The 16,809-nt window shown below is 43.3% G+C and overlaps 3 protein-coding genes across 4 annotated transcripts; 2 read left to right on the top strand and 1 right to left on the bottom strand.

The window, feature by feature from the left end:
- Positions 1 to 2,652: 2,652 nt before the first annotated feature.
- rpp38 (ribonuclease P/MRP 38 subunit) lies at positions 2,653 to 5,318 on the bottom strand. Its single transcript, XM_017425061.3, has 2 exons — positions 5,208 to 5,318; positions 2,653 to 3,899 (listed from the first exon to the last, which is right to left on the bottom strand). The coding sequence occupies exon 2, from the start codon at positions 3,892 to 3,894 to the stop codon at positions 3,055 to 3,057; it is 840 nt and encodes a 279-aa protein (XP_017280550.1). The 5' UTR covers positions 3,895 to 3,899; positions 5,208 to 5,318; the 3' UTR covers positions 2,653 to 3,054.
- Positions 5,319 to 6,361: 1,043 nt separating this feature from the next.
- Positions 6,362 to 7,894, top strand: acbd7 (acyl-CoA binding domain containing 7). The gene is made up of 4 exons (XM_017425063.2): positions 6,362 to 6,494; positions 7,117 to 7,234; positions 7,323 to 7,385; positions 7,657 to 7,894. Exons 1-4 carry the CDS (start codon positions 6,483 to 6,485, stop codon positions 7,728 to 7,730), a joined length of 267 nt encoding a protein of 88 aa, XP_017280552.1. The 5' UTR covers positions 6,362 to 6,482; the 3' UTR covers positions 7,731 to 7,894.
- A 1,087-nt stretch (positions 7,895 to 8,981) lies between these two features.
- On the top strand, positions 8,982 to 16,648 carry crot (carnitine O-octanoyltransferase). Of its 2 annotated transcripts, none has more exons than XM_017425060.3 (17): positions 8,982 to 9,136; positions 10,754 to 10,877; positions 11,491 to 11,615; positions 11,709 to 11,890; positions 11,984 to 12,108; positions 12,213 to 12,321; positions 12,872 to 12,965; positions 13,049 to 13,174; positions 13,271 to 13,372; positions 13,518 to 13,601; positions 13,680 to 13,787; positions 13,864 to 13,994; positions 14,072 to 14,195; positions 14,284 to 14,362; positions 15,096 to 15,189; positions 15,312 to 15,398; positions 15,625 to 16,648. In XM_017425060.3, exons 2-17 carry the CDS (start codon positions 10,763 to 10,765, stop codon positions 15,743 to 15,745), a joined length of 1,806 nt encoding a protein of 601 aa, XP_017280549.1. In that variant the 5' UTR covers positions 8,982 to 9,136; positions 10,754 to 10,762; the 3' UTR covers positions 15,746 to 16,648. The 2 variants fall into 2 exon arrangements, with proteins under 2 accessions (XP_017280549.1, XP_017280548.1); XM_017425059.3 differs by having other exon boundaries at positions 15,279 to 15,398.
- The last annotated feature ends 161 nt before the right edge of the window (positions 16,649 to 16,809 follow it).

The raw sequence follows: 16,809 nt of genomic DNA, 5'->3' as shown, positions 1-16,809 counted from the left end.
CCGAGCGGCGGCTCGCTCGTCTCACCAAGAACGCTCTCGGCTCGCCCCGGAGGCGAAAAACTCCTCAACCATCGTCGTCCTGAATGTGAAAGTCATGCTATGCCTGAGATATCCTTACAGTTCAACGCTCCCTGACCACGCGCTCTCGCCTCCCGAAACAAACCAAACGGTTCGACGTTCAGCAGGGCGCCTTTTTTGGCGTCTGTGCTTTTTGTTTATAAGCTCTACATCCTCGGCAGACATCGTCCCAAAGGCCGGGGCCGGTCTGTTATTCAGTTTTATGGAACTATGTAAAGGATAATCAACAAATAAACAAAACCAGAAACCTTCCTACCTTTTTTTTTTAAAAATTATTATTTATTTTTCGTTTTTTTTGTTTGTCCCGTCCAGTTATTGTGCCGCTGCCGTTGTTTCCCTCAAGCGCCATCAGTCAAGTGTCTCTGCTGGCCGCTTTCAAACCCGTGTAGGTTTAGGAATTTTAAGCGACGCCATCTATTTAAAATTAAAAAAAAAGCATCTTTAAAACTTTAATAAACATAGTTACGCACCGCACAAAGACTGTTTAACAGCAGATAATGGACAAGACGGGCATCGACGGCTCGGTACGCGGTTCGGATGGAAATGTGTCGTTTACGTTCAAAGCGGGATTGTATTTATAACTTGGAGTTTGTCGGGGCCGGGTCGCCACATTTCTCATCGGTTCTGTGGGAACTCTTTTTTTTTTTTTTGTTTTAAGAAGACGGAGATGCACTGATAAAGCACAATTTACTGTGTTACAAACAAGCGGAGGAGTCCATTTTTAAAGCGTCTGATGTCAAAATGTACACACTGTACGACTCTTCTTTTATTTTTAAACGATTGGAGTTGTTTTGTTACAAAGCCGCTTCTTGGGAAATTAAAAAATGAGTTCATTTAGGCAAACTGTTAGGAAACAAGTAGAAGCCTGTTAAAGTCGAGATAACCACTGCACAAACCGAACGGCGAGGTCAGGATTTTGTACCAAAACAAGCGTAGGAGCTATTTTATATTGGGGAAAAAATGGTTTATTTAAGACGAACAGCCAGAGTCCTTCCATTAATTTAGACTTCGGTACTCGGATCATCAGCCGAGGAGAACGTTCTCCCGAGAGGCTGACCGTGGAACGTGTTCGTCGGTCAAATCGTACAAAGAGAACCGAGCTCAGCCTGACACGTCAGCTCGTCCGGTTTTTGTTTTTGACAGTGGCGGAAGAATGGAGGAAAAAAATAAACCATTTCGTAGATTTTGTTCCAGCATCTCGTGCAGCTAAAACGTGTAAAAGTTGTGATATTTGTAAATGTACATTTTTAAAACGTCTCCGTCCTGCGTTTACCCTCAAAGGAAAACCTAAACCTGTTTATTAGGCAACTTTAAAACAGACTCCTTGAGAGGATTTGTCTTTTTTTTTTTCTGCGACTCTAAATGAGCAACAAGATGAAGAGCTTTGACTGAATAATATCAGACCACTTGTTCTAAGGTGGAGCTGCCGTTTAACTCAAAAAAAACCTAACTTTTCGCTGGTTTGATTTGGCTGCTCGTGCGACTCCGGGTGCCGTAGGATTTAAATCGGCTTCTGATTTATTTATTGTTCCCGTGCGTTTCACGATTTGCATGTCATCCAGAAAGAGACGAACAGTCACGGAGAGGTCGAACGGGTTGAAACTTTGAATCTTGCCTCACGGATGCCCGCAGCAGCTTGACTGAACCATGAGCATGTTGGTGCGTCGGTCCTGCAGACACGACCTTCGGCGAGAACTAAAAAAACACCCGCCTCGGTTATAAAGACCCTTTTTTTTTTGTTGTTGTTGTTTTTAAAATGTCCGACGAGGCGAGCGTGCTCCTGAAACCACATACAGCTCAAATGAAAACAGTTATTTTATTCAATCATTACTGTAAACTGTGAAAAAAGGACAAAAAAAAAGAAGCTGAAGAACTTTTTACCAGCATCATTTAAACACAACCCCCCCCTGAAACTCCTCCTGCAAATAACAGTCTGTTTCAACTCGCATCAGCTATACCAGCATGGATATTTGACTGAATAAACTTACTTTAAAAAAAAAAAGAAACATGAGTGAGGTAACTTCTTCTGATGTGGGGCTTTTTTTTAATTTAAAAATGAAGCAACATTTAATCCAGGTCCAGAACAGAGCTAATTTATGCTCTGCAGTCGGGCTTTTCCTGCTGAATATTCAGACATTGAATGTGATTTCAGTTTCTTGTTTTTGAAGCATTTGTTCCACTTCCATCAAGTCCAGGAGCATCGTGGTCTAGTCTACAGACTATAACATCTTCAACATTACCTGTAAAATGTCATCTGTGAAGTTATATTAGTTGTTTTGACGCCGAGGGTGTAGAAGGTTTCTGGGAAAAGTAGCCGAGGCTGATTCGCTTCCTAATAACTAGCCGGCTCAAGTTAAAACAACTACTTTGAGAACTTTTATGGTTCTGCTGTGGCCTAACAGATCATATCAGGAAATATACTCGGCTTAATTTGTCCAAGTCTTCCCAGCCCTGGTGAATAAGTCGACACGTATTTAAATGTTCTAGTTTCAGTATAAAAACGGCAACTTGGGCTACAACTACAGACAGCCGCTCCTTTTATTACCTCCTGATCGATCTGGCAGAAAGAACGAGTAAAACCAAAAGTCACGTTTATTTTCACAGTCAGAAAACCAAAATTATGTTTTACCTCCAGTTAAACAGCTAAGTGTTTGTCCTTGGTTCAGAGCTGATCTCTGAAGGCGTGTTAAACGGAATAAATGGTTATAATGATGCAGAAACAGAAAATCCCCGCCACAGATGGGTGGATAAAAGAACGCCTTTCTGTTCCTCACGTTACACGTGTCGATCTGACAGTCCCCGTCTTTACTCGCTTTCCAAAATTATTTCAGATGAAACAAAAACAGAGGGAAATATTCCAACGTCAACCTTGAGGCCATGCAAAATATAAAAAAGTCAAATTACTGACATGCTCCGGGTTGAAATATGAAAATAAAAACAAAGCAGTGACCCTCCGATGAGCTCAGTGAGTCCCTGTTATTTGACCGGCTGTTTCTTAGGCTTGGTTTTCCGTTTTTTTGCTGGATTGGCAACAATTCTTTTTACTTTCAGAGGCTGCAGAGTACATGAGGAGGGGAGAGATAACGTGACCTTCTCAGACTCGCTCTCCAGTTTCCGTTTTTGGCCTCTTGTCTCACCGGCTGCTTCCTCGTCCTCCTCCTCCTCCTCTTGGCTGACAGCGGGGTGTTCAGGCGTTACACTCTGCAGCCAGGCAGCGTCCAGCGGAGGCACCCTCGGCTTGATGGCGTCGACGACATCCGTGAACAGGTCTCCGCCTTCGGGAGGACACTGGCGGAATCCCAGAGCGAGGACGCTTTTCAGCCCCAGAGGCTCCGAGACGCTCTCGCTCAGCCGGGGCACCTGGCAGGCCAGCACGCCTCTGGTTGCACTCAGGCCGATCAGGTGGTTGGTCACGTGTTGCGGCCTGACGGACTTGCAGACGAGCAGCAGCCGTAGCTCGTTCCTCTCCAGAGCCTTGGTGGCCTCGTTGACGCCGATGGCCAGCTGCCGTCTGGCCGCCGCGTCCGTCCAGCCGCCCCTGGCGGGACCGCGTGCCTGCTCGTCCCGACTCACCCGAGGAACAGCTTTGGACATGGAGACAGGGTTCTTCTTCCTCTTCCTCGTTCTCCTCCACGGGCGAAACGCTTTGGTCTCTTTCTTCTCCAGGCCCGTGGAGGTCAGCTTGTCCTTTAAGGCGTTCAGAATGAAATGCATGTCGTTCTGAGGGAGCGGGCTCCATTTGGAACTGAAGGGCGACGTGAAGGAGGTCTTGACCTGGACGTGCTTTTTGGCTTCCTTCTTAGCCGGCTTCTCCATAGCGTCTGGAACCAAAGCAAGAGAAACTGAGTTAAAGAAGAAAAGTTCAAACGTTTTTATTTTTCAGGTCAGCTTTTTTGAAAACTCCCAAATCTTTTACTGCCGCTAAATTGTAAAAAAAGAGGGGAAAAGAAACTCCGAGGCATTCTCCCATCCATGTTTTTACCACTTATCTGTATAGGATGGACAGATGGAAAGGAATTTGATTGGTTCGAGTATCTGATTAGAGGGATTATGTATCCTCTCCGGTCTGGGAACACCTCGGGATCCCCCAGGAGGAGCTGGAGAGTGTCGCTGGGGAGAGGGAGGTCTGGGTTTCCCTCCTGGAATCTGTTGCCTCCGAGACCCGACTTGTTTTTTCTTTGTGGAGGTTAAAAGGTCAGCTCTTTTCAACGAAATCTCCCATTCTTATAAAACATTTTGCCTTTTGAGATTGCTGCCTTAAATAAATTCAGTGCTGCTAATTTGGTCCTGAAATTATTCCCTGCTTCCCTCTACAAACAGAAGCTTTTTTCTGTGCCTACAACAGGTGTTTTCATGGAGGTCTGCTGCCTTTTCCCTCCAAACTTGTTTATTCTGTAAAGGTTAAGTCTACAAGAGGAGTTGAGATGACTCTTAGTCAAACAGCTTTGGACTCGTTTAATCTTTCCACTGCAAACATCTGATGCTAATTTCAGTCATGAGGATATGAGCTCCTTTTTTATGGGTTTTTGGTTGTGCAAATGTCGCTGCAGAGAAAAGTAATGAAGCGCCGCTCCAAAGCCTTTCTGGAGCTGCAAGATGCAACACGAGCGGTTTTCTTGGACTTTCAGACATGAGCTTGTTTAAAACCCTTCAATTCTTTTTTCTGCTTTGTGGACTTGGAGTTTGGAGAATGTCGTCGCTGCCAAGTGCTTGAAAAGGTTTGAGTTGGAAAGTTTAGACATTTGCAGCATCTTGGCTTATCAAGTGTTTGTGAATAAGATAAACAAAACAAAGCTTATCAGTCTTTAGTTCAGATCACTTAGTGTCCAAGCCTATAAGAAATGTAATTAGACGAGTTTAAAACTACAAATTGTCTATCCAACTTTACTTTTAGATATAAAATTCCCAATATAGAGAAAATATAACAAAAGCTGTATGTGTTCATCTGTTTAATGGAGAAAAAACAGCAGATTTAAACCAACTTGACACGTTTCGCATCATTTTCAGCTGTGGTGTACAATACAAACGCTATTTAAAAATACAAAAAAAAACCTACACTGCTTTCTGGAAGAGCTGCAACAAGTTTACGACATAAACACCGAAGAAGAGTGACAAATAATTAACTTTACCTGGTTTTAAAACAGCCGTAGTACTTTATTCAACGCGTTTTAATCCTGTTTCACCGGTTCAGTCTAACAACACGGGGATCACAGGCCGCCGCCATCTTGTTTGAATTTAATAACTTTATTTAAAAGACAACAACAGCGCCGACCAGTGGTGTTGTGCTAAAAAAGCACCCATGTCGGAGGAAGAACACGTTTATTCACATTTTCTGTTCTCATTTTGATACATAGAGGTGGAGTTAGCGTTGCTAACGGTGTGTTTTTGTATAGATAAACCAAAATGAGGGAAATAATTATGGTTTTGTCGTTAAACTGTCACCAACGGCTCTTCCCTACACAGGGTTGTTTCTTTTGGTACAACACCACCCGCCTCCCTGAGGCGAGCGGCGGTGGAGGAGCTTAATTTATAAACGCAGGGAGAAAGAGAACTCGTGTTCAACAGATTCGCTACTAATATTCAATATAACAGACAATATTTTGATCTTAGCGCCTAAACAAGCAAATCGCGCGCAAGCAGATACGCCGCTTGGAACGAAGTGCAAACTCCGCCCACTCGATGCTCCGCTAAGTGCGCCGGCGTGTAAATGATGCAGACCACATGATTCAGCCAAAGACGCTCGACAGTGATTTTATACAAACAGCAAATAAAATTTAAAAAATAAAATTAATGTATGAAAATTAGTTCAGCTGGATCTGAGGGTGTAATCTGAAAACAGGAAGTTAAAACATAAACAGCGGGACACAAAGGAGAAAGTGAAACCGTGATGTAGTAAATCAAATATGGGCTGATGCAAAAAATAAAATTATAATATTAAACATAGAGCTACATTTGATTCACATTGGTTAAAAAAGTGCATGTTCAAAAAGATAACTTGTTTTTGTCTCTGTGGCTGGTTGAGCATGCAGAAAATGAAGTAATAATTTGACATATAATAGTTTATTTCCCGAAAATAAACAAGGTAAATGTTGGTTATGTTAGATTTAGATGGGGTAATATTTTCTCTTTGCATACAGTGAAATCAGGGGGATAAAATATCTGATTTTGCCTAAAATTTCACAATCATTTGGTCGAAAAATGAATTTATATTTAATGACAGTGTAATGTATCTGAGTGTGTTGCGTCCAGCGTCCTGCAGCCAATCAGCTGCAGGATCTGCAGCCCCCTGCTCCCTCCTCCTTCTCCTCTTCTGCTCTGAAACATTGCATCGGTCAGGCTGTGCTGCAAACACAGCTGGTCCAAAAAGCAACAGAACAAGCAGCCTTCATCGTGCTCACACCAAGATGACTCTTGAGGTAAAAGATCCCTCCACTGTCTCTGTTTTAATTTAAATTATTTATAAGATGCCTTTAAATTAATGCAGGGTGCTGTGGTAACCCTTACTGTACGGTGATGTCATCCATCTTTGTGGGAAAGCTAAGAAAGCAAGTTCTCATCCACTGGTTGTGTATTTACTGACAAGAAAACCACAAGAATACGTGTCTCTAAAATAACCGAAACGATGGGGAAATTACTGCGGTTTTATCAGTTCAGAAATGAAATGTTCCAGGGAATATGTAAGTGAATGCTCAGTGTGGTAAGGCGCTGTTTTTAGGTTTGTATTTCTAATCTTAAATGGGTCTGTGATTATCAGTTCTGCAATGTCCCAGATCTGTTGTAAAGCAGATTATTCATTCATTCATTCGCTCGTTCATTCAGGCAGCAAAGCACCAGCGGATAAAGGCCCTTTTGTTTATCTGCATCTTGTGCAACAATCCGTTTCCCAGGCTTTGCCTTGCACTGAGACCAGGGTCCTGATTCAATCTCGCTCTTCACGTCTTTTTTGCAGTTATTGCTGCTGATTTCACTACTTTTATATTTTTGTACTTATTTGTGTTCGTGACTGAGACTTTCCTTACCCCTCTGTTCGACCTGCAGGCAGAGTTTAAGACGATCGCAGACAACGTGAAGAAGGTGAAGACGCAGCCCACTAACGACGAGCTGCTGACCCTGTACGGTCTTTACAAGCAGGCCATAGTTGGAGACGTTAACACGGGTAAGACCTACGAGCAGGATCACCACCGGTCGTTCGCTCCTCGAATTCTGAGTCTTTCCTTCTGCTCTGTGCCGCTTCTCGTCTGCAGACAAGCCGGGAATGATGGACCCGACAGGAAAGGCCAAATGGGAGGCCTGGGAGTCGAGGAAAGGTAACGAAATACAGATTTAATAACAAACATCAGCTTCTCACTATTCAACCATACGTGTCGCTCGCTGGGAACTGAGAAAAGGTTTTCCACACCTTTCTTACCAGGCTTTATGTTTAAAGAAACTACAACTGATCTGGCAAACCTTTGCACACAAAAAAAGTTACTCCTCATTTTAATAAAGGCTTGAATACATATCTTAGCATCTGAAACACAAACCGATCAGTTCATTGCGTTTCCAATGGGACTAATCAGTTTGTTTTCACTCTTTCAGGCATGTCCAAGGATGACGCCATGTCCTCGTACATCACACACGCTAAAGAAGTCATCGGCAAGTACGGGGTGTAAGGCGTCCGATAAGCTGAAGAGGCAGAAACCGCGAAAACAAAAAAAAAAGATGCCGTCCGCCTTGAGTTCTCAGAGGCCATAATAACATGTCATTTTACATTTCTTACTTACTCGGAAAGATTTTTTTTTATGAGCCGATACAGTAAATAAAACCTTCTATGCACCTCTGTGGTTCAGAATATTCACTTTGCGGCGTTGATTCGTTTTGAGATTGCAACACGAGAAGCAGAAGGCTGAACAAAACGTGATCTGTGTGCTTTTTTTTTTATTATTACTGGGACTGTGGACGGCTTTGCCTTCACCTGAATGGCGTTGCACATGAAAAGGAAACGAGGGAGTAAACACCTAATTGGGTGTTTTTAATTAAAGCAAGCTAATTTGTTAAGGGGAGAATCCTGAACAGAAGTTGAACTTTAGCATTATTACCTGTCTGTTGTGCAGCAAATAGTTTTCAGGCCTTGGACAAATTTACAACCTCATTCATTCAGAGAGGGTCGTGTAACATTTTATTCTGGAAAAGCTTATCTTGTCTGAGCCCTGTTCCAGGTAACAGACTATTGACATGTTTGCCTTTTAAATTCCTGCTAAGATTATTGAAACAGGACTAAAAAACAACAAATTTGTGATAAATGTCAGGCTCGCTGCAAGAGTGACCACTCCGCTGAGATTACTGCCCGTGTCAGAGACCTGAAAGGAAGTTTTTAACTATATCATCCTAACCTTTAGCATCTCAAATCTGCCAAGGGAGGGGAAACTATAGAACCAAGGTGGGAATTATTTATCATTTAGACCACTGACAGTCTGCACAGTACTGCATTATCAAATGAAGTAAAAAAACAGTAACATATAAATACAGAAGTTAGCGATTATTATTCATTATAGTGAGGGAATTTGGCTCACTGAGCTGTGAGAATTAGTGCTGCTTGATACTTAATATATTTAGCATTCACAATCACTGATATTGCACATCAAAGTTTTAACATCAGGAGAATCAAATACTTTTTTCTTGATTCAGTTGTTGACAGTTTTGACAGAATAAAAGCTTCTGTTAAAAAGCTTCTGGTTTTTATTCATTTATTTAATCGTTTATAGATTTTGACCTGTTAACCTTTTACTTCTAGTGATCGACGTCCTTTCACAATAAAAGCTTCATTATTATTATTCCGCTGATCAAAAATTCGGGTCGAGCTGAAGGTTTTGCGCATGCGCAGTAAGGTGTTTGGCTCGACAGCCGAGTAGGGTAAAGGTGAAGGGACGGAGGGGGAGGTTCGAGGGGGGAGTGACGGGTTAGCTTAGCTGCTGCAGCTGTGTGTTTGTGTGTAGAGTCATTCACACACTCAGCCGACAGAAGCAACCAAAGCGAGGACTTTTATGCAGTAAGCTCAAGTCAGCGTAACCCGAAAAAGGTGAGTTAGCCGAAGCTAACGAGCTAGCTTGGATGTAAAGTGATGTAGCATTAGCATTTAGCCGCTGCAGACGAAGGAGAGGTTGCCAGGCTGCTCCCTGTTGTTTGTGTTGTTTCTCTGCCCTCTGGGAACCTTATACTTTTGATCTAGCAGGGGTTGAAGATTATTAATAGAGCTGACGTTTCAGCAAAGCTAATAACCAGGTTACATTTCCAGCATTAATGGAGATTCATGATTAAAAAAGGTGTTGTTACTGATGCAGTTTTAAGTCCAAAACACAGAATAGGGAGATTTATTTCAGTCCAGTCAGATCAAAACCACCTCTGTTTTTGTTTGTTTTTGTTTTACTTGGCTGTCAAGGAGCCAGGCTTTCTAGTAGTCTTCAAATGTTCTTGATTATTAGTTTTCCATGCTTTGTAAACTTCTGGGTTTTTTAGCACTTTTTCTGATTTTGGGATTAATTTTCTGTGCAGTCCTTATGCCCAGCTTGGCAGCAGACTGTATGCAAAGTGTGAGAAAGAAACATGAACAAGTGAACAAGAAACAAGAACAAGAACATGAACATGAACAAGAAACATTCAAAGAAACATGAACAAGTGGAGGAGAAAGGTCAGGCTTAGAGATTTTATGAACGGCATCTGAAAGTGTTTTCTTTAAGAAATAAGAGGAAATCCACCAAAGAGCAGATAGGACCTAAGAGATGTCCTGATTATCCACCGCAGCCCAAGATCAGCTAAAAGCTCCTTGTTGGTGCTGAAGTCCTATTTTCTGTGTCAAACTGGTTTGTCTTCAGCCAAAAATGGGAACAAATTGAACCTTTGTGACAAGCTGCCGATAACAAAAAGCCTAAAATATCCTTTTTTAAGGTTTTTTTTTTTGTTGTTGTTGTTGAGTTGTCACCAGGGGTGGAAATTAGCACCCGCCACCGGCCAAATGCGGGTAATCCGCCACTGTGGCGGGTTGTCAATTTGAACAGAAAAGGCGTTATTTGTCCTCTTGACATATAGGGGGCAGTAATGTGCTCGAGTTGCTGTTGTTACGTCGAGCCGCGTTCCCCCATCAGATACGGTTCCCCCTGCGTCTCCGTAAATAATGACTTGTCTAATAACAGAATTGTTTAGAGGGGCAAATATTTCTCATTAAAAAAACAAAACATCATTCTTTTAAAAATATAATGTGCTAATAACATCATAATGCAGAGGAATAAATACAGTTAAGGAGTTGTTGGTAAATTATTTTTGTCCTGTGTTTTAGAGGGGGAACCGATTATTTCAGACGGCTAAAATATTTGGTTCCCCCTGGTAACTTTTGCAAAAAAAGAACAAATGTCTCCAAATTCACAGGACTTGTTGTCCATGATGAGAGGAATAAACACAGTTAAAGATTTGTTGGTAAATTAACTGCTTGTTGTTGGATAATTAATGATCTAAATAACATTCGACGTTCATTTTACTGACAAACTTAAACCACCTCTGGATCATCTAGCTGTGCCTTTTGTTTTGGCTCTTGTCTCGTCTCATTCTTGGTTTAATGCTCACGGAGTATTACGTATTGTTGTCCGGATGGAGCGAGTTCAGCCTTGTCTTTGTGACGACCCGACGCTCACTTGTGCTCCAGGGAGAAGAAATGGCTCATCGTTTAGCGGAGGCCGTTCCCGAGCGGACCTTCCAGTACCAAGACGTTCTGCCCCCGCTGCCCGTCCCGGCGCTGGAGAGCAGCCTTTCCAAGTACCTGGATGCAGGTAGGATGTTCCTCATCCCTCGGATGATTTTTTTTTGACACCTCAGATTCAAATATTCACTCAAGTCAAACAGCAAAAAAAGAAAACTTTGGTTATGTGGTTGTTGCTGTTTCGGCTCCTTTTAGCAAAAATACACAAACAGTGAAAAAGTGTTATTATATATTTTATCTTTTAGCTCTTTAGAGGTTGCTTTTGAAGCAGATTATTTGATCAGTGGTCAGATTAATACTGACCTCCAATAAAATGATGTTATTTAGCATTTTCCCCCAGCTCTGTGGCTCTGTGTCAAAGGTACAAACATTTCTGTCTCTTGTTTGTATTAACCTCATGAAAAACTCTGTAGGTCTTTAGTGTCAGCTGGATGTTTGGACTGACAGTCACGGTGAAGGTATTTTAGATTTTATAGTGGAAAAGATAATGCTTCAAAATAAGCGCTTTGATCCTTACTGGCTTTATGAATTCGGTAATTACAAACAACAATACATGTCATCATTTATTTACCCATATTTATCCCAAAACGTAGGACAACTGTGTTTAAAAGCAGCCATACTTGTTCAGTGTTTTCTTTAATTGTTTTCTCCTTGAGGTCAAACACCTTTCTTTTCACTTTCAGTTCGTCCGTTTTCGTCGGAGAAGGAGTTTAAATCTACGGTGGACATTGTGAGGAAATTCAGAGAAGGTGTTGGCAAAGATCTGCATCAGAAGCTGCTGCAAAGAGCCAAATCAAGGAGGAACTGGGTCCGTAGCCGAGCTCCTGGAGGCTCCTTTAGTTGACGTCAAACGGGGGGTGTTTTTCTCAGCTGTGTGCGTGTTTTAAATTTTTTCTTTCAGCTGGAGGAATGGTGGTTGGACTCTGCGTACCTGGAGGTCCGCATCCCCTCTCAGCTGAACGTAAACTTTGGCGGCCCGGGACCGTACTTGGAGCACTTCTGGCCTCCCGCGGAGGGGACGTGTCTGCAGAGGGCCGGCGTTATCACGTGGCTCACGCTGCAGTACTGGGACCTGCTCCGCACGTAAGACGGGCTCGGCCCCGACGGGTCGTTTCAGCCACCGTTTGCTTCTCCGTTCACAGAAACGCAATTCTTGTCTCCTGCTCCTGTTTTTAGGGAGAGACTGGCTCCTCAAAAAGCTGGAAAAACCCCGATGGACATGGATCAGTTCAGGATGCTCTTCTGTACCTGCAAAGTGCCGGGAGTGAAGAAGGACACCATTCGTAACTACTTCAAGACAGGTTATATTTTCAGACACGCCTAAAAACTTTGACCTACCTCCTTAACTTGCCTGTCACCATTAAGTAACATCTTTTTATTTATTTATTTGTGCTTCATGCTACAGAGAGCGAGGGTCCGTGTCCGTCCCACTTGGTGGTGATGTGCCGCGGACGAATATTTACGTTTGATGCGCTTTTTGATGGACAGATCCTCACTCCTCCAGAAATTATCAGGTAGCGACCACAACCGATTTGTGCAGATCTATTAATACAAGGGTTTTGTTCTCGAGTTAATAGATCAGCACAAATGACAGTATACATTTTTTGTTGAGAGCTTCCTACAATGAATGAATGTTTAGTCTTTTGTGTCATGTATGTTATTGCTGTTTTAAAAAGATTTTGAAAGAGGACGGTAATAAAATAATTCAACTCATGACGAACGTTTGCAAAAGAACAATGAAGAGATCAGTTACTGTTACCAAAAGTTACTGCCAAAGTTACTGTCGTTTAAGACTATATAAGCGACAGTTCTTTCAGTTTTTCCCCCCTAAAACCTTAAAATAAACACAAAACATTGGAGCATTGGTCAAGCCCTGGATTTGTGAAACTGTTAATTTAACAGAGTAACTCCAGCTATTCTTTGAGTGATAAAAGTCCCTCTTACTAATGCTGGCCTCATTAACAGGAAGCCTGTCATTCATTTTAGTGTCAGATTGAATGAACCCTCCTTGGTGGAAATCAGTGTTGATGGTGTGTGTGTGCGTGTGTGTGTGTGAACCTGCAGGCAGCTGAGCTATGTGAAGGAGCGCTGTGAGCGGGAGCCGGAGGGAGACGGCGTGTCCGCTCTCACGTCAGAGGAGAGGACCCGCTGGGCGAAGGTAGGAGCGCTCCCGTTCGTTGACTGGAAGGATTCCCAAAGCTCCCCCCCCGGATCCGAACCTCTCCGTTTACTTTCCGGCAGGCGAGAGAGCATCTCATCAGCATCGACCCGCACAACAAGACGATCCTGGAGACCGTTCAGAGCAGCCTGTTTGTCATATCCCTGGATGAGACGAAACCCTACTCCACTCCGGAGAACTACACGAACGTAAGGGCCGCAGACAGCCGAGTCACCTGCTGACCACGAAACGGAAGTTCCGACTCCTGACTTTTGCGTCGACGTCTTTTTAACTTGTGATCGCAGTTAACCACGGCGGCCCTGACAGGCGACGCCACCATCCGCTGGGGCGACAAGTCGTACAATTCGATCGTGTTCGCGGACGGCACGTTCGGATCCACTTGTGATGTGAGTCCTCACGTATCGTTCTGGAGTAGTTTACAGAGCGTGTAAATAAGATTTAAGATGCTCATCCCGAATATAACCTGCTGTGATTACAGCTTAGAAAGATGAAAACGTAATTGTTTTGGGTCATTTCATCATTGTTTTGCAGCATTCACCATATGATGCGATGGTTCTGGTGTCGATGTGCTGGTATCTTGATGAACGCATCAAGGCTACAGAAGGAAAATGGAAGGTAAACACTGACTTACTTATTCTTTACAGAAATAAAAGCAGATCTATCCTCTCACACATTTGGTGTTCCTACTGTCAGGGCTCAGACGCAGTCAGGCAGATGCCCCTTCCCGAGGAGCTGCTGTTCACCGTGGACGAGAAAATCCTTAGCGACATTAATCAGGCCAAACAGCAGTATCTGGAGTCGGTAAGCTTCAGAACAGCCTCGCGGTAATAATGACGCGTCCGCCGTTCCAGCTGTGTGACTGTCACCCATGTCTCAGACGCAGGACCTTCAGGTCGTGTGCTACGCCTTCACGGCGTTTGGCAAAAGAGCCATCAAAGAGAAGAAGCTGCACCCAGACACCTTTGTTCAGCTGGCGATGCAGCTGGCGTACTACAAACAGCACAAGAGGTACGGTCGTTCACAGCTCCCGTTAATGCTCCGCTAGGCCGCTTGACTCTGAATGTCCTCTCGGGCTTTTCCCCCAGACCAGGCAGCTGCTACGAGACGGCGACGACTCGCAGGTTTTACCACGGCAGGACGGAGACGATGCGACCCTGCACCCAGGAGGCCGTGGACTGGTGCAAAGCCATGACGGACCCGACACGCGATGTAAGTCTTGTCAGGAAACTAACGCGCTGCGGTGGAATCACAGGACGGCAACTTTTACGCCGCATTAAAAACGAATGTTTTCTCTCAGGCGAACGCCAGGAGGAAAGCTATGCTCCCAGCGTTTGGGAAACACAACAAACTGATGTCAGAGGCTCAGGAAGGAAACGGTGAGTCTGTATATTTATCATAGATCGTCTGATACTTCTACATATTATTTTGAGACAACACATTCAAACTTTACACACATCTTTCTACTAGTTTGCCAAAAACAAACCTTTAAGTTGCTCTAAGAAGAACAAAACAGGAGGTGATCTTTGAAACACATAGCAGAAATATAACAATGTTTCATTAGAAATGCTTTATTTTGATACAGCTTGTTTTAAAATGCTTGTTTGGCCACACAAAAACAGAGTAAAACTGTATTAAATCTCACAGGAACAGCTTCCGGTTCATGTCCTCGTGTAGTTGTCCACGATTGGATATTTGATGCAAAATTCCCCATCTGTCGGTTCGATCGTGAATCTGGCTCAGCTGTGCGTGTTTTAGCATCTTCTACTGAAGGATCCGTCGGCCCATTCTAGCAGGGCTGCGGGTTCTGCCTCTGTGCAGCTTTCAGAAGAGAAATAAAGTTCCTTCTCTGTTGTTTTAAACACCTCTGACGGCCTGAAGAAGCGCAGGGAGGTGCTTGATGCTGATTTGTTAAACTCTGGACAGTCTTCTGGACTGAATCATTTTTTTTATGTCTCTGATTTGGTTTATTCCCGTTTTACTTCCATCAGATACAAGCCGTCGTCTAAATCCATGTTTGTGAAGCCACAGCTTGGTCAAGGAGTGAAGGACTGTCTGTAAAAATCACTGTAAAAGTTATTAGCTGGTGCCGTTTCGTGTCTCCGTCTTCAGGTTTTGACAGACATCTTCTTGGGTTGTATCTCATCGCCAAAGAGGAGGGACGTCCCACTCTGGAGCTCTTCACCGATCCCCTCTACTCCAGAAGGTACTCCCTCCATCAAGCTTTTTTTTGTTTGTTTTCTGGCCTGTTCCCAGTAAAACATCTGCCTTCTCGTCGTGTGTTTTCCTGCGCAGTGGCGGCGGCGGTAACTTTGTGCTGTCTTCCAGTCTGGTGGGCTACACCACAATCCTGGGCGCGGTGGCCCCCATGGTTCACCAGGGTTACGGCTTCTTCTACCGGATCAGAGACGACAGGTGGGCAGACGAGTCTCCGGAGAGCAGAAACGCTCGGGGGGACCGAACCGTCGGAACGAGGCAGCCTGAGCTTAGATTTAATGTTACCCGTAAAACTAATATTTTCCATTTTGTTAGCGAGTTCACCTCAGCACAGATTTAATCGAGTCTGCTGCCACGTCGTGTCTTTGCTTTTAGCTGCTGCATTAAAAAAATCCCCCTTTTTTAAAAATTTCTCCACACGCAGGATCGTGATCTCCATCACATCCTGGAAGTCCTGCAGGGAGACGGACGCCGCCTCGCTGTTCAACAACTTCTCCAGCTCCCTGCACGAGCTGCTCCACCTGGCCACCACATCCCAGTTATAAGTCCCTGAAGCAAACAGGGTGCAGTTCCCCTCCTCCGCCGTCTGTGACTCAGTACGCGCTCAGGCTGGGCTTATATACCGAAAGCTAGATCAGCACAAATCAATGCAAAAGTACAGAATCTGCACCACTAGATGGTTCTTAATTACCTCTTTATGTTATAAAATGTAATTTATTCAGCATACTTTTTGTTTTGTCTTAATTTTGTAGCAGTGTTAAACTAATTTAAGATAATTTCTGACAGTTTTCCCGCTTCTGTTTACACAAATGAGCTGAATAATTAGAAGAAATAACTTTTAATTGGCCTTCCTTCTTGACTAAATTCTTCTGAATTACAAGTACAGCAATTTGCACAGGATGCATTTATTTTTTTGTACATCCCACAGAAGCAAAGCTGTTAAAACTACATAATTTAAAGTTTTTTTTGTCCACGAAAATAATCTTTTTTTGCCTTTTTAAAATGAACTGAAATGTAATTCTGCACCTTCGCCTTATTTAAACTCCTTTCACGATGAGAACTCTGTGGCTTTGAGCGTCTGGAAAACACACACACACACATTCCACTGACTTACCGTCTCTGAGGTTATTTAAAGTTTCTCATTTTAAACTGTGACTCGTCTTCTTGTATGCCGAGCTGCTGCACTTGTTATACGACGTGTGTGACGGCAGCAGCTACACGAAGAACCCGTCGGCGGCGTTCTGATCAGAACCAGAACCTCGGGAGGTTTTTCACCTTCCTGACCTGCTGAAAAACAAATGAATGTCCTTTTTTAAAATATGCCTGAGAAAAAGTTTGGGTTTTTTTCCTTTTCTGGACATGATTCACTTATTTTTTGTAAATATAACAAAAGGAATGTTCTGTGGCACAGAGTAATGACTGATAAATAAACTTTAGGTTTAAACATTTGAGTTTTGTCCGGTTCATTAATAAAAACAACGATTAGTTATTTGAGTATAAAACTTTAATTGGCACATTCTTCAGAAGACACTTTATAGAAATTCTCAGCAGTTTTGCACAAACAAAACATCGACTCTGATGGTCCCAGCATTTTAAAAAAAAAAAAAAA

This window comes from Kryptolebias marmoratus, linkage group LG16 (genome assembly GCF_001649575.2).
Source record: "Kryptolebias marmoratus isolate JLee-2015 linkage group LG16, ASM164957v2, whole genome shotgun sequence".
NCBI lineage: Eukaryota > Metazoa > Chordata > Actinopteri > Cyprinodontiformes > Rivulidae > Kryptolebias > Kryptolebias marmoratus.
This window is presented reverse-complemented; position numbering and strand designations above follow the sequence as displayed.